This window comes from Pseudopipra pipra, chromosome 5 (assembly GCF_036250125.1).
Source record: "Pseudopipra pipra isolate bDixPip1 chromosome 5, bDixPip1.hap1, whole genome shotgun sequence".
Lineage (NCBI taxonomy): Eukaryota > Metazoa > Chordata > Aves > Passeriformes > Pipridae > Pseudopipra > Pseudopipra pipra.
The window spans coordinates 46,068,561-46,085,602 of record NC_087553.1 but is presented as its reverse complement, the minus strand read 5'-3'; the positions used below and the strand labels follow the sequence as shown (position 1 = coordinate 46,085,602).

The following is a 17,042-nucleotide window of genomic DNA, read 5'->3' as shown; positions in this document are numbered from 1 at the left end:
ATGTCAGCCTACCATGTCATGTATGCTTTTTCAGAAAGTAGTCCTCCTCTATATTAAAAACTAAGTTTCCACCTTGATACTGCAGTGGGTAGATGTGTTGTTTTCCCCTGGAACTCTTATTTCATTAATAATCAATATTAATTATTTGCTAGTTTATTCCCATCTGTTCTTGCCCCTCCTTGTCTTCTACCAGTGGCTATACTGAAGTGTGATTATAGCCCTTCTCAGTCATTGTTTTGTTATGCTGCTTTTGGGTAGGATGTACTTTTTTCATTTGATTATGTTAGTAGAAGATGTATCATTTAAAACAACCCAAAAGTCATGTAATGTTAAATTATCTGTTTTAATTCTGTGGTAATTTGCTCTTTGACTTTCACTTGGCTTCAACTTTAGAGACACTCTTTAAAAAACAAAATAGGACCTACTTTACAAAGTCATGTGTCTTAAACTTTACAGTTAATGGGTTTCATATATATTTTTTTATTTATTTGTAAATAATTTGAGGGAAAATGAAAGCATCTTGGGAAGCATCACATTTCCTCTTCTGTTTTCACGCTTGTGGAATGTAAGGCTGTGCTAGAGAAATAAACTCACTGCATCCATATTTATCTGAACTTTTAAGTCTTTTCTGTTGATGTAATGGGTGAATGCATGAACAATTCCTCAGTACTGGCCAGGAAGATCTAGTTGGATAAACAAACTGAAAAAAGTAATTGGGGAAAAAAAAGAAAAAGGGAGGAAGTGTTAGAGTAAGGAAAAAGCAAGAACTGATCCAGGGATGAATGCCATATGGAGGAGAACATACAGATGGACATTTCTGAGAGGTTCAGGAGAGTAACATTGAAGAGAAGTATCACTCCTGTTCTTGATGAGGGGAAGGTAATGCAAGGGAGGAAAGAAGAATGGGCCATATGGAGAAGAGTTGTTTAAAGCTTCCTCTGTGCCTCAGAGAAAATTGCAGTGGCAAAAAGATTAAAAATAAAGAATCAAATGAAGCAATTGCAGTTGATTATGGCACAGTCTAAGATGGTTTATTGACTAAGAAAGTGGGCTGTAGGAATGCTAATGAAGGAGGTGTGGCATCTCATTCTGAGTTCTAGAAGAAAGGATACCTCTCACCTTGATTAGTAGGCTGTCATGTATGAATTGCAAGAGTTTTTAACTTCATGCAGTTTATTTTACATAGTGCTTAACAGTTGAGCTTTGTGTTGCACTGAACTTTTTAGTAGCCTTTACTCACTCTTAGGCATTTCAATATTTACTGTGGTGACAAGATTTGGATGCAATCTTAATGGTTTTTGTTGCTACTAAGGTTTGAGCAGGTGCTCACAGGACCACTTAAGCTTTTGTCTTTTTTTTTTCTATCTAATGCTTTTCTCTTTCATGTTGGTTAAGTCTTAAGATTCTTCACCTCTATTTTTGAATAATAGAAAGTAGTTTTATTCATCTTCTTCAATTCTCAAATCCTGTTTTTTAAAAAATATTTTACTACTCTACAAATCTGTTCCATAATATCAGATTTAAATAATGCTGTAAAAGCAAATTACTGCATCTTCTATACAAACTCCTTGGAGTTGGAGTCTGTTTTCTTTAGTATAGGGATACTGTCTTAATTTCTGTTTTAGAGGGAAGTTTATACAATTTCAGTACTTCAGTGTAATTTTTCATGTTGTTAGAAATCCTCTAATCACATGTTTGCTTTTACTATATGGTAGGTATCACTTTTCCTTTAATATTAGACCTTTGGTCCTGAATGCTGCAAGAGTTCTTTCTGACAGCATTTTTATTTTGTTGATGCCTATTCACCTTTGATTTTCTTACTTTTATCCTTTCACAGAAAATTAATCACACTTTCACTGTGGATTTTTCTTGCTAGCTGGTGTTACAAATATTACATATACAAATCTTTTCTCAGTGGATGGGCAGGTAAAGATTATCTGAAATCATTGCCTTTACACTGTTAAGACTGAGTCACAGAGGTTTTTATGATGTCATGTTTTCTACCTGTTTAAAATCCCTATTTCTGTATCTTTTAAGATTGTAGCAATAATACTTCACTAACAGTCTTGATGAGCAAACTCCGTATCGACTTGATGACTGCATTTGGGATTTTATTTTTTTTCCTCACACTGAGGTTTTTATTTTGCTCTCAAAACTGAATCTATTGTTTGTGGTTTTTTTAGGCTGGATCTTCAGCTCCATTATATGTCGAACAAACGGGGGAAACAGAAGCAAATATAACAGATAGTACGGAATTATATGAGGATGGCCAGTTTCTTGGTCGCTCAAAAGCAATTGCAACTAAGACAAAGGAGATTGAACAGGTGAGTCCTTTTGGCATTTTGTCACTAATACAGTAATGGCTTGCTCTGCTAGAATTATCCTGATTTATTTTTTCCTCCTTCTCGGAGTATAATATGAATGTAATCTGATTTCTGGAGATGATGTGATGATAACATCTCTGACTATTTCATTCTGAAGAACCATGACATTTATCTGCACGTGGAAATTAGCGGTAGTTTTCTGTAACTTACATACAGCAACTGCTGTTTTTCAAGCTAAGATAATGACTGCTTCTTTGAATAATTGTTTTAAAATCAAATATAATACAAATAATTTCAAATGTAATTAAAAAGTAAGGCTTTATGTGAGATCAAATAATCAAAAATCAGTTTTGCAGTGTAATTTCCTTCACTGAAATGTATGCAGTTTGGGATTGAACACCAGAAGCTGCCTGTTATTGTTTTGTGTGTTTGTATTTGTTTAGCTGGGTTTATTTTTGTTGTTGTGATTGGGGGGTGCTGTTGGGATTTTGTGTTTGTTTTGGGTTTTTTTAAATCAGCTTTGAATCTCAGTGCCTTTGTCATTCTCTGAGTATTAAGAACCATCAAATTTTGCTTTGACTACAGACAGATGGGAGAGGGTTACTGTATTCAAAATCTGTATTTTTTTTTTTCTCTTTTGTGTTGAGTACTGGGGATTGATTTAATACAAAACAAGATTTCTATTACTCTTGTAACAGAGTTTTTGAGGTAGTTCAATGAAAGCTTATTCATGTATTAGTCTTTATTATGTCACCTCAAAGTAAGAAAATTATCTACAATGACCTTCAATTTCATTTGTCATAAACAACTGAAAGTGGTTTGTTTCTGTTTTTTCTTATTTTAAATGCAGAGTTTGGAGATTTTTCTGAGTTGATCTTTCTAATGTAAATGCAACTATGTCCAACTCTGTAAATTGCATTTAAAGTTTATCATTTGGGTGAGAGAAAGAGGTGACTTTCTTCAAACTTGCTGTAATTTACAGTGTTTTCAGTGTATACCTGGGATGTGTGAAATAGAAATACAAATCAGTTTCCCCCCTCATGTTTATCTCATAATAACATCTTCAAGAAAATAGGTTTCATGTCTTGTTTGAGATAAGCTTATTCTAGGTCTTCATTTTTCATCTTAATTCTAGTGGCCTTTGTTCTGTTGCCTGTGAACCCATTTCCTGTGCTGTAACACTGTTCCTTTTTATTGACACTTGAAAACTAGCTTTCTACTCAGTTGGTTTTGCATTTGGGGTTTTTTTCCCCTTTTAATAGTGACTTTGCATAATCATGTTCCTGGTGATCATGGCTTTCCACATGTGCTGGGCCTGGCTGGGATGGAGTTAACCAGAGTATGCTGTCAGTGCAGTTGATTTATCCCTGTGCATCAGATCATAGGCTCGTACATGGCCTAAATCAGCTGCTACCAAATGCATAAACTTATGGCTATTTAAAAATGACAAACTGAAAAAAATACAAAGATTAGGAGCAGATTTTTTTAAAAATAGCAGTTGTGATTATTTAGGCTGATACTGGTGAATCTGTGGATTGGTTTAATTCCCCTAGGTCCCCAGGGTTATAGTGATGAAAACAGATGAAAATTTGGACACGAAACTCTAAGGTTCTTTTCAGTATGATCTAATGCTATTGCACTTGGTAGAGTTTGCCCTTAATTCTAAGGCAATCTAGGTTATGATCCATGAAATGGAATACTTTTAGGAACTTGGCTCAGAAAAGCCTGAGGAATAATTAAAGATTTGGATTTTGCAGAACCAGTTTCTCTGGTTGTTGATTTGAATATTGAAGCTGTCAGCTTCCACAGAATTTAAATAAGATTTTAGAATGATGCTAGAAGTACCTTCAATACATCTTAACTGATGGAGATGCTTATTTTCTTATAAAATGAGGTACTATGAATTTGTTAAGAGTTAGACAGAATATTTATTTGATCATTGAAACTCAAGACTGGAGAATTATCTGTATATTTTTCAAATAAATATTTAAAAGTAGATTCTGCTTCAGCAATTAAATTTTCTGGATTTTTTTTATTGTTGTAATAGACCTAATGATTTTCATAATCATCATTAATAGCATAATGAATCATCATAATGAAATACTGTGAATCTTCCTACTGTATACTGAAGCAGTCTCTCTGTACAAACTTATACGCTATTCTATTGACTTTGAGTTCTCAGCATCCAAAAGTAAATTTAATTTAGTTCTGTGTGGCTTGAGTTCTCTTCCTTTGACAAGTAATGAGAGAGGGAGCAAAGACTGGAATGCAAGGTAAATTTGCAGTGCTGTTGTGAACTGCTTACTAAAGGTTCTTTGGATGAATTTCTCAGTATAATTTATACTGATTTTACTACTTTTTAACTGAAAGTATGTTTCTGTTTTTCACACAGTGAAATTAATCCTTATCATACAAATTTAATACTGTCACTAGTCATGCTGTATTGTTTATACAGATGTAACATTTAAATCTTTAAAGTGAACTGTAAGCTATAATACACTTTAGAAAGAGTGACCTGATAAGAAAATATTTAATATATTTATAAGAAAGCTTTTTCATTATTTGTTTCTGATTATTTGTCTTGAAGACTCAAGTAATAGCAGAAAAAATTTTGCTCCATGGACTTCTTTTCAGTTAAATTTCATTCAGGTGTTTAAAATAGTTTCTGAATAACTAGTTTTAGTTATTATTTCTGGAATGTAATTTTGTGGAAGGATTACTAAAATAAATTATTTATTGCAAAGACTTATGCTGCACAAGTGGTGAAGCTGTAATCCCTCTGCAAAGCAAGATTTCCAAACAGTTGTTTTTCAGTATACACTGGACAGCTATTAAGGTATTTAAAATAAGTAATGAGGTCAGACAGGGCTTGTGCCACTGGGTATGTGTCAAAGAATTGGTGAGGGTCCAGCTAGTGTTTGAGGAAATGAGGCTTGATTAGAATGCTTGACCCATTGGATCTCTTCTACTTCTGTCTCCCAAGTTGTTCTGCTTTCTCTTGGAGCACCAGATCTAGTGATGTTTGCTTTTCCATTCATATTTATTCTTAACCTGATTGCCAGGTATTTTTGCTGTTCCAAACTCCTGATAAAGCCCTCTTTGCTTTGTCCTCTCCACCTGTCTCCAAAGCTCCAACCAGGAAAAAGAGCAAAATTTTCCAAATATGTACTTTTACTTCATAGTACTGTTGTTCATAGTACTTTTACTACATGGTACTGTTTCAGGCAAATGCAGAGGCAGAAAACTGTGCTGACAGAACATGCAGTGTCGCAATGAGCAAATTCATTGCTGTACAGCAGAGAAACAGGCAGCCTGATGCCCTGGGGGGTGGTGGTGGCAGCTTGTGATATAGTCTGTTATTTCTCTTAATAAAAGCAAACAAAAAAAAAATCCCTTGAGCAATTGAATGAAATATTCATACAGGTGTTCTGTTTAAATAAGTGCTTCTCCATATCTTGTGTATCGCTCATATCACTCTTTTGCAAAGTTCCCTTTGCCTTTCCTCTAAGCTACAATAACAGAACCTCCAGATTCAGAATTTTAAAGGAAATGTGATTGTAAATGATCACTCGACTCATGAAGAAAATATTTGTATATTATTTATTTGACGGGGGACTTATTGCAAGCATTCATGTAAAATCATGCCATTTAAAGAAAAATGAAGTTTTGTGTGCTGATGATAACAGGGGAAAAAGTGTCAGACCAAGTGCTAGTTGCTGTTAGCTATATAGTGACTATCTTTTAAGAGTCTGCAGTTGCTTTGCAAATATTGACTGAAGCTGACATAAAGAGAGAAGACTAGAAGTTTCATGGATAAAGGCTTGGAAAAATCCAGACACTGTTTTAACAGAGCCAAGAATTATCTATGTCACTCTCAAACTAGAAAAACTCCAAAGTTTATATTTGATTTGAAATGTGCCAATATTACTTGGAAAGGAAGAGCATGGCTGAAGATGCACAGGTGCTTGAAAACGTTTCTGAACTGGGACTGCAGATCCTGGACATTTCTGACCTCATCTTTGAAAGAACAGGCATAGTGGCAGTATCGTGGAAACATCCAGCTTGGATGGGATCTCACCTGAGCCAGTCTCCTCTTGAAAAAGGGCCTTAGATCAGGTTGTTCAGGGCTTTGTCAAATTGAGTCCCACATATTCCCAATGAAGAAGACTGCTGTTTCTCTGGACAGCCTATTTTAGTGTTTCACTGCTCTGTCTCTTGAGCTCAGCTGCATCACAGTCCAGAACATGCTTTTTTTCCAACAAGGACACAGTTTCTGCTCACTGCTTCTCTTGACAGCTTCCTGTCCCCATTCTTGAACTGCAGAATCCCAGCTCCTTGCTGTGTTCCCCTGTTTTTAGGACCTGCTGCACTGGGAGTGGGCTCAGCTGTTCTCAGGGAAGGGTTGATTTCCTAGAATCCTCTGGCTCTGCCACTTTGTGGTTGAAAGAACAGAATTTTTCCTGTCATTTTTGCACAGCAGGTACTGGGAAAACTGTTTCCTTCCATCCGAGTGCATAGTCTTTTCAATCTTTGTGCCTCTTTGCACTGAATGAAAATTCTGCAGCATTAACGTGTGTCTCATATTTTAATATATTCCATTAAGTAGGGTCTAGATCTATGATGTGTTCTTTAATGTTCGGTTTGTAATAGGAGGCTTTGGAGAGTTTTTAAAAAATAAAATAGGGAAGTAATTAACTTTCTCAGTTGAGGTGTTTTTTGATTGTTTGGGTTTTTTTGAAGCTGGGTGTTTCCTTAGACCTTTGAACATGGCTTTCCCTCTTTGCTCTACATTTATAATTTTGAAATAAGGTGTTACATGTTGTCTGAGTATTTGTCTGAGCATAGTGAGGTAGAACCCCATTAAAGAGATGCTTAAAAGATTGGTCTGAGTACTTGAAAATAGTGTAGCAGAAAAGCTTTCATTGTCATGTCAAGATCAATGAATGCCTATAGTTTGCTAATGTAACCATTTAATGCACTTTTAAAATACTTTTACATTTAATAACATGCAGTATGCATTAAAGTATTGTTTTGGAGTTGTTTAGTTTCTGTTTTTATATAGTTAAGGATCAGCTTATGCTTTCAGTATGTAATGTGCTGAAGTGTGGTATTTTTTTGGAAGTGATGACAAATACCTCCCTGGTGTTAAACTCACAATTGGAGCTATTCAGCATCAGTGTTACACAAAAGGCTATCTCTTTGTTCTTCCTTTATGAGCAGGAGTAGCAGGGATTCTTAAAATGTCTTATCTTGTCTAGACATCAAGTCTGCAATACTGTGTTAATTAGTCCATTATTATGTGTCCAGTTTCTTACACATTGCGTATGCGAGTGACATCGGTTACCTTTGGAAAAGTATTATTTTCTGAAGACAGATGTTACCAAATGACAATTTTACCAAGTACCTTCCTTGATTTTGGCAAAAATCAAACCTCTTAGTCTCTGAATGAGATTTGACACTCAGAGCTTCAATTTGGCTGTTATCACAGAGTTCTGGCATCTAACAAGGAAGCACAGGAATTAATACATTCATGAATGCTTTTTTCTGTTAAGAGAATTACTGTCAGACTGTATGCTTCCAGTTCACCAATGTCTTTAAATATGCAGCAGAATAGTATTTTAAAATGTTCAAAACATTTGAATTAATTGCTTCTTTACTTGAATTTCTAAATGAAAATTGCTCGTTAACAGCCTTCTTGCTGGAAGATGGTGAAAATAAGACGTTTTTCTAAAGCTTGCATTTGAAACTTCATAGCTACAATGCATAGAAAGAAGGAAACCTAGGTGTGTGACTGGGTCCACAGGCTGCCCATATTCTGTTTTCAGATCTGCTAACTCCTTTTTTTTAAGTAAATTGCTTAAATCTCTGGCCTAGAAGTTACAGTTAAGTAAGAAAAACAGGTTTTAGCAATTATAGTGTGTGTAGTTTCAGAAGAACTGTTTCTTGTTCTCCTTCTCTGTCATATTTCTTGTTCTGGTAAAACCTATATAGCAATAGCTGAATTGTCTTTGTGTGTATTTAACACAATTAATGGGACTGTTCTCTGGAGGTGCTGCTCTGAGCGAAGACTGACCTGTCGCAAAGCAATACTTCACGTTGCAAGGACTTAGTTAAGAAAGCTTTTGTTCTAATATCAGAACATAAAAACATTATTACAGGCATTTCTTTTGTAATAAAATAGTTACAATTTCTGTAATGTATGAGAGTATACTGTACGCCTTCCTCTCTGCCCCCAACCCCCCAGTGTCCATTGCTAGTTTTGTTTTGCTTCAAACAGTGTAAAGATGAAACAGGGTGTAAATATGAAGTAGCGTCTGCATCTTGGCTAGGAATAAGCTAATGGTAAATATATCAGAAAAGTTTTGTAAGGCTTGGATATGATAGATTAAGCACCTAAGTTTTAGCAGTTGTAGTAAAATAAATAAATTACTAATTGGAGTAATTGGAGTCCAGGAAAAAATTAAAGAGGCTTTTGAAGCTGGCCTTGGGTGCACCTTTTCTTTTGACTTTAGCTGAGCCAGGGAAACAGGTTACTGTTTCCTCAGATTAACTTGCTGGTCTGCTTGTGCTGCTGCTCATTTCAGGCAAAATTATCTAGGTTAGAAAAGAATCCCCTAATTAAAATATAAGTTAAGAACTAGGTGAGTTAAGTGAAGCTGAAAGAACTGGAACAGTGGCTAAAAAACACATTAAAGGATTATTTCTGATTGTGGATGAGGTCAGGCATGCTTTGTTTCTGACAGGAATAGACCAGACAAGAGTAACAGGGCAGATGAGAGTAAAAGATGGGGAGGCTGTAGATTTTCATTCCCTCCTAGCTTTTCTGTTGTCCTTCAAACCTTGTGTACTTAATACACAGTGGCAAGGCCTTAATGATGGAATCATCATCATCAGTCTAATTTGGTTGGTAGCATAGTATGTATCATGCCTCCTCTGAGCTTATGTTTATTTTATTTAAATGTAAGTTGTAATTAAGAGAGTTAATTTATTTTTTCATAATCAAGAAAACATTTGTCTCAGGTTCTGGTATTTTGCCTTAGGCTTCTCAGAAAAATTGATGACAATCCCTTTACTTAATTCTATCATCTCCCTATGATCTTGTTTCATCCTTTTGTGGTTTATTAGTTTCCTTGTATCAGTATCCTTCTCTTTATATATAAAAGGCAAATAATTTATTTCTTTTTACACATTCTTAGACACTTTTTCTTCGATAATAATTCTGACTTGCTGATTTTTCTACGACCTTTTACTTCTTACTCTAGACTTCATTTTTATCATTGCAAAATCAAATTGGTTACATTGCTGAGTTTATTTGATCTCTGTAGTTCACACTTGCCTTAATTCTTTTTTTTGGTGTTGGGATCTTTCAGTGTTATAAATATGAGCTGTTTGTTAGCAATTTGTGTTTTCGTGTTTATGAAACTGCAAGATGAAGCACATAAAAGCTTTTGGTCACCATCTTCATAGTATCTTTTATTCTTCTTACAAATACATTTATTTAAAGCAAAGTACTTGTAAAAGGATGTGAAAATTTTAGCTACTTTCCTTTTCTTGTGTTTGGGTCACAATGCTTTAGAAGTTGTAGTCCTTCACTTTACGGTTTTCCAGCTGTGTTCTATTCCTTTTCCATGGACATTAATGGGTTATTTGGTAGGCACTGCTGTGTTCTTAATTACAAACTGCTGCATATGCAAAATCAGTGCAACTCATTCATTTTACTTCAGTACCTGAAGGTATGGTTTAATAAGGAAATATATTACCACATTTCAGCTTTTTGCCAGCAGCTTTTTTCATTGGAAAACTGATAGAAAGTGTTAATTTATATGCAACACTCTCAGGGAAATACTTTTAAGAGAACTTAATACCAGAAATGTATGCATTTATGCAATAACAGTAGGGTATTTCTTAGAGAGGTTGGAATTAGATATAATTCACCTTTAGCTTTCTATCACTAACTATCTATTGAAGATCTTATGTTTTTTAGTGTAAACAGTTTTAGGCCTGTGCTGATCACATTATTTTGGAGTTGGTGAATGCTGAACCCATTGACAGATGTAGAGTTTTTGATGTAGAGGCACTTCATTATGTGATCATGCAGTACTGCAGATTGCAAGATCTCACAACTGTTTGCTTACACACGTCTTAAGGGGGATTGTTTACAGGTGTTACAATGTGGTCGCAAATCTCTGTAAGACTTAAATGATAGAGGGTTAGTAGTTAGGTACTTGATAAAATTGCTGAACTAGGTTGAAACCAAAGAAAATGTGAAAGGAGGTTGTTCAAATCTGAAAGACAAGATCCACTTCTTGGTCAGATAAAGTGGAAGTTTAAGGAGATACATATTAAATAGCATTTTTTCAATCAACAGCTAGCAGTGATTGCTTGATTTAAGATTTCTGGTTCTGTCGTGAGAAACCAGAAGAACATAAAGACAGGATGAAAGAAGACTTGGAAACTATAATACTGAGTAGGCTGGAAAGAAAAAAGATTAGTTTTAGGAGATGATGAGTGCAGAAAGGTATTAGAAAGAGAAGAAACTCACTAAAAATGTGTGGGCCTTGTTATATAATTAGGAACTAATTATGAGAAATTGCTTACTGAAAAAACTGTCAGAAGTTGAGATGCTTGGAAGGATAAGCTGAACTGACACTGGCGAACCTCCTGAGAATGCTGAAGGATGAAACCAGAAATGATGCATAGTCTGAGCCTTGATAAAGGCAGTAATTTCTGTAGGAGTGAGTGTTGGTTTTGTGGTGTGTTGCGTTTTTTGTTGGGAGGGGTTGGGTTTTTTTTGTTTGGGGTTTTGTTGGGTTTATGGGGGTTTTGGTGGTGTCGGTGGAGTTTTGTTGTTGTTGCTTTTGATAACTTGGATTTAGTTCAGAGGATAGAGAAAGCCTCCTTTTCAATTTTGTCTCCAGTTTATTCTTTCTTTAGCAGAAGGGCATTGGTGGACTTAAGAAGTAGGTTAGCAGTGGTGTTTGATTTTATTTTTGGACTGTTTTAAGGATTAAAGATCAAATTCTCTTTTAGTTGACTCAAGGCACTGATGATCAAAGTTTTAAGTATTTTTTGTTCTTATAACATAATGTCTCTTCAGCATTGTTACTAGGGAAACCTGCTGCTTCGTGGATTGAAACAGAGTGAGAATAGGATCACTCCCATAAACCTAGTAATTAGATCCAGAGATCTAAATTCCCTTAGAAATAGCCTAAGCTCAAAGAACTACTGTCTAACGTCTGTACCTCCCCATTCACATCATCTCTATCAGTATTCCCAATACAGTCTGAGCATTGATCTTCTGAAAGACTTAGAGAGGAAACAAGAGTCCAAGTGGTGCTTAAAATAAGATGTCTGTAGAGCAAATGGAGGATGGTGTCATAAGGGAAAGGTTTCGTAAAACCATGTGATGATGGGAATGCGGTAATTGAGCGAACATGCAAAAAGCGCTGTAAGTGGTAAATGAAATGTGGTGACAGGAAGGACTTGATGTTTGGCATGGAAACTGGTTTCCATTTCTCCTGCACTGACAAGAGCTTTCAGGCCTCAGGAGGTTGAAGTAGACAGCGGCAGAGTAGTATCACTCTACCTGTAGGGAGGGAAAATTTGCAGAAGTGTGAATCTACAGTTTTATGGATTTTTGTGTCTTTTACAGACTGTGGTGCTTATCTTTATATAACAGAAACTTGGTTTGTAGATGAGAGTTTTCCTGGTGAATATAGTTTAATCCTGTGATCCATTTGTAATCTGATTTATATACAACACTGATGCATGTGTAAATATAGGATCATCTGTGACCAAAGACAGTTGGGTGACAGGTTGTATTTGTCACCTGATTCTTAAATTTATATGTTATATCTCACTGCCTGATGTCTTCTTTCTTTTGGCAGTTGTTTCACTGAGCAGGTTAAACTCAGTATGTTCTAAAGATGGATAGACTACACCCTTTTGCAATAGCTTGTTCTTTTCTGTGAATATTAGTGGATTATTTAAAAGTAGCTACAATTTACTGTTACATAGTTTTTTGTTCAAGTTATTTTGAGTACATTTAATATTTATTTAGGTTTTTATCTTAAAACCTTGGCATACAAAGTATTAATTTTCTCTGACCTTGAAATAAATACAGGGTAATCTTATAGTTTCAAAAGGCATCAGAATTGGGAACTTTCCTAAATGATATGGGGAAAAAATCTATTGTAGCATAAGTTGTTTATACATGGGCTTCTTCTGTAAGTTAAGATTGTGAAAACATTAGATTTTTATCTTGGGGTATAAATGACTAATGCACATAATCATTTATTGCTGACCCGCAAGGATCACTTTTCCTGTTTTGTTTGACTCTTTTTTGCATTGATGTTGCAACTTTTGAGTCCTCAATGATTGTCTGGACGTACATTAGTATGGATATCGCAAGGGCACGCGTCACAAAACATGGCAGAAAAACAAGGGCCGAGACTCCACAGGAGAAAGGTTACAGTGTGCCAGTTTTCCTTGCTACTTTGACTTGCAAAGGCTAAGAGAGTCAGCCTGACTTGAAATAAACACAGAAGGTGAATACTGACCAATCGAGTGGGTCATGTTGTTCGTGGTTCTTTAGCTTTTCATGCTTCTTTAGAAGGATTGTTCATACATGAATTTTTTAAACTACTGAACTTCAAGTATTGCTCTCAATGACACTAATGACCTTTGATACATGTTTTTGATACTGTTTCTCCAGTGTTTAATTCGCTTCTTTCCCCTTCTCCTGACTGCAGATGCCTTAAATACTTAGTTTCATTACAACATGAAATGTTGTACTTATGTGGGTTCTGTGTCTGCTTACTTGACTATAAGTATACCTCACAAGCAGTTCACCACCTCAGTATAGTAGATAATTTATATATTAACTTTTTTGGTCACGTGCTACCTAAAAAAAAAATCTCCACATAAGCATTTTTAAACAGAAAATCATAAGTAGGTTAGGATATGCCAACACAAGCTTCAACTGGAAATTTTCCCCTTTTATTATGTTTCTTTTTAAAACTTGGCTTTCTGGAGAAACTAGCTTATGCAGTTGCGGAGTATCTATGCTCTGTATCTTTCGACTCTATTGTCAGATTTCAACTAAATTCAATTTAGGCATAAACCAAAATGATTAATTGTTACAAGCTTTATGAAAATAGGCAGTGACAGAAACTGCATGCATTCCAGTGGAGACCATGTTATGATTGCATCTCATTAGACACCCAAAAGTCTCCTTAAGCAAGTGCTGCTGTTTAAAAACAAGGAAACAAAAAAACAACCAAACCCCAACTTTTACCACTGCAGACTTCAGCTGCACATTACAAAGAGTTTGGTGCTACCGTAGCTTAAGAAATTATGTTCCTGTACTGTTCCCTGTGCTGGCACAGTAGTCTTTGTGGGCCTGACCATGAATCAGGTCAAGAAAAAGAATGAAAAGTTTATAGATACTCCTTTACCCAGTTCTCTTATTCACAGTGTAGCTCCTTAAATGTGCCTGCTGCTACAAGGGAGTACCCTTGCTGTGTTGTATGTCGAGCCACTACCATCTCTGAACATTCACTATCTTGAAGGTACTGTTCAGACACACTTAGTGTACTGCTTAGACACTGCTTAGTTATTTAATCATCAGGCAGTAATCTATAGAAAGCTGTAGTCTTTGGTGGTATTTGCAGAGTAGCTGTTTATTTTTTCAGGGAAGATAAAACTTTAAAAAATATTTCTGTTCAATTTCTATCTAAAGCTGCCATAACGAGAACTCACTTCAAGACATCTCACTATCTTCTAACTTTGATAGCATTGGTTCTGCGTATTTTCAAGAATTAACTCACTTGGAAGTACTAGTGCATCACTAGACACCCTCATAACAGCCTCTTCCACGTGGCCTGTTGGAGCCAAACTTCGATTTAGTTGTGAACCAAACTGGTACCTGTTGGCTCCAGCCTTTAAGTTTTTGAGTAGATTTTGAGCAGAAAGAGCAGTCACAATAAACCAGTATTTTTGGTAGTCAGATAGCTTGGTTTTGTAAACTAAATGATCTCTTTTAATTCAAACTCTAATCGCTCGCAGTTCTTTAAAATATTTTCACTTTAGGAAAATGAATACCAAGAGATTTTTGTTTTATTTATTGTCTCTCAGCTAATGCAATGAAGAACTGTAAGTGTGCAATTATAGAGAAGTGTTCCCACACCAAGGCACAGCTTGCTGTAAAGTAAAGCTGGAAGCTCTTTTGCATGTGTCTGTTACCTGCCACTTGAACAGGGTAGTTGTGACAAGAACTCTGTTACAGTTTAAGATAAGGATGTCTCTGTTCGTTTGGGGGGACCTGTGAGCTAGACGCGGCCTCCTTGATACGTGTAATTAGATGACTTCTGTTGGTGGTGCAGTCTCGCCTGTAGCTCTCCCAGCAAAGGGGATGGAGACTGTAACTTCACCAGTTCTTGGCAGTGGCACTGGTGGGCCCCTCCACACCCAACAAAAAAATTTTGTTTTTTCGCACAACTGAAAGGGAGAAACCAATCTAGGAAGGCGAGTGTCAAGTTAGGAATCTTCCTGTCCAAGTTCTTTTATATGCCAAGAGGTGGACCATAACATAAGGAAGAGAGGAGGACTGGATATGTCCTTGGGAAGGCAGGGACAAAAGGATACAAGAGTTTCTGTGGAAGAGGCAGTGTAGAACTATGTCTAGCTGAGGAATGAGGTGACCTCTGAATTGGAAGGTGGAGGAAATCTGGAAGGGATGAAAGGATTTGTGGTGACAGGAGAGGTAGGGTTAGTAACTGAGTGTGGGAAGCAATGAACCAGGGTGGGACTGGATTTGCAGTTGAAAAAAAAAAATAAAGATTTGTGCCAAGATCAGGAACTGCAGCCAAGAGGGTGGGGGAAAGAATGAGATGGGGAACATGGGTGGAGATGGGAATTAATTCTTAAGATGGGAATTAGCTCTAAAGCTCATGGGCAAATGCAGTGGAGTTTACTCCCTGGCTGGAGGGTGGAGACGCTACATCATGCAAGAAAAGTTGCTGCTATTTCTGGTGCCAGAAACAAGTGGGGAGCAGTCAGGTGCTTCCAGCATGGTATCTTCCCTTCTGGATGCCCTTGAGGTGTCTGCAGGAAGCTACAATTGTAAGGCAGGAAATGCAACGTTCCTTCATCGAGTACCTGAAATTGCCTACTAAAAAATTTGATGAACATGTCAGTCAGTGCTTTTGGTTCAGTTTACTGTATTTGTCATCAACTAGAAAAAAAAATTTCTTAATGTAAAAATGAATTTTTAATGAAACTATTAATCTGTTTACCCTAGTGTAGGTCTAGCCATAACTCAAAAATGCCCTGATTTTTTTTTAATGCTTTTCATAGTTTTTGTCAAATTTACTCATAAACGTAACTACAGCTCACTGTACAATTTTCCTTTTTCTTATGTTGATATGTAAGGAGGTTTTCTTGCAACTATGTTTTTGCTAAAATCAGAAACAGAGATAAGCAAGTAATTATATGGTCTCTCATGACCCAGATAAGTCACCAAGAAAACTGTGGTTTAGGAGTGTTCCTATTTTAAGCAGGATGGGCTTTTTGCTACTGAGAAAAGCATGTATCATTATAATGAGTTGGCTCTGGAGCCTTTTAATGTGTGTAGGTGTTACTTGTGTCATAGTAAGCAGCCAGCAGTGATCCCAAAGAAAAGCATCCCATCTACTGTTAAGGTTGTATTAAGTATTCTTCAAAAAACATATGTGCATATTGCTGAAGAGTTATATTAAGATATGCAGAGGTCTCTTAGGGATAAAGTGCTGAGCTTGTTTTTGTCTGTTGTGGATCAACTAAGATTTTAAAAGAGGCAAGGTCACCTAGCATGTTACCTGAGTATGAATACTTCTTAAAGCTGCTGTATTATATATTATATTTAAGCTCTGAAAAAACATGTGTGCATATGTATATAATATATACAGTGGACAGTGTTTTCATGGATGTTTCCATGTAACTAAGGAACATACTTTTTGTTTATGTTTTCCTGTTTGGCAGAAATGCATGAAATGTAAATGCATATATATCACAAAGTAATATAAAGATGCTCAGATAGTTCAATTGACGTGAAATGTTTTTCAGTGAATTTTTGATTTTTCAGAGTGCTAGGTTGTATGAGAGCTTCAGTGAAGACTTGCCAAGGGAATGGAAAGGACTCTGATAAAATTGTGGCAGAAGTGCAGGTTGTCAGAGTGATTCCTTTGTCACATATGTATTGGCCAACTGCAGGGTCTTGGGCAGGAAGAGTGATTTGTCCACAGTGTAGTTTGCTGAGTGGTGGAGAACTAAGGAGAACAAAGAGAAGATGTGAACAAATGAAAAAGAGATTATTATTAAGTTGAGGTAATATGAAGTGAGTCAATGGATTATGTTACAACTAAGCAATAATTTTAGGATTGGATTTTGGTGCATTGCAGCCAACAAACGGGAAGAGTTAGTCGTGTTCTCTTCATTAAGAGTGTGAGCTACTGACTTACCCTAGAGAAGGCAACTTTTCATTTTTTTAAAAGTTAGTGTTATTATTCTACACAGTCCATGGTACTCTTAAATAAATATATAAATAAATGAAATAATCCTTTGTTTACTATATAAATGAATTCTTTGTGGATGCTGATCCTTGAAATAGAAAAATCCCTTACCTGCTGATTTGAAAATAGGAAGTTTGCAATGTTTATACCTTTATGAGATTTTAAAGAA

General features: G+C 36.0%; 1 protein-coding gene across 4 annotated transcripts in view; it reads left to right on the top strand.

Annotated features, from left to right (window-relative positions):
- Positions 1-17,042, top strand: part of PPHLN1 (periphilin 1) — a 68,435-nt gene that overhangs the window by 34,645 nt on the left and 16,748 nt on the right. For 3 of the 4 annotated variants that reach the window (XM_064655884.1, XM_064655883.1, XM_064655882.1), the window contains exon 9: positions 2,184-2,324. In XM_064655884.1, the coding sequence (XP_064511954.1) occupies positions 2,184-2,324 (141 nt within the window). Of the gene's footprint in view, positions 1-2,183; positions 2,325-3,586; positions 15,203-17,042 lie in introns of those variants that run through there. The other variant, XM_064655885.1, reaches the window with a different exon arrangement.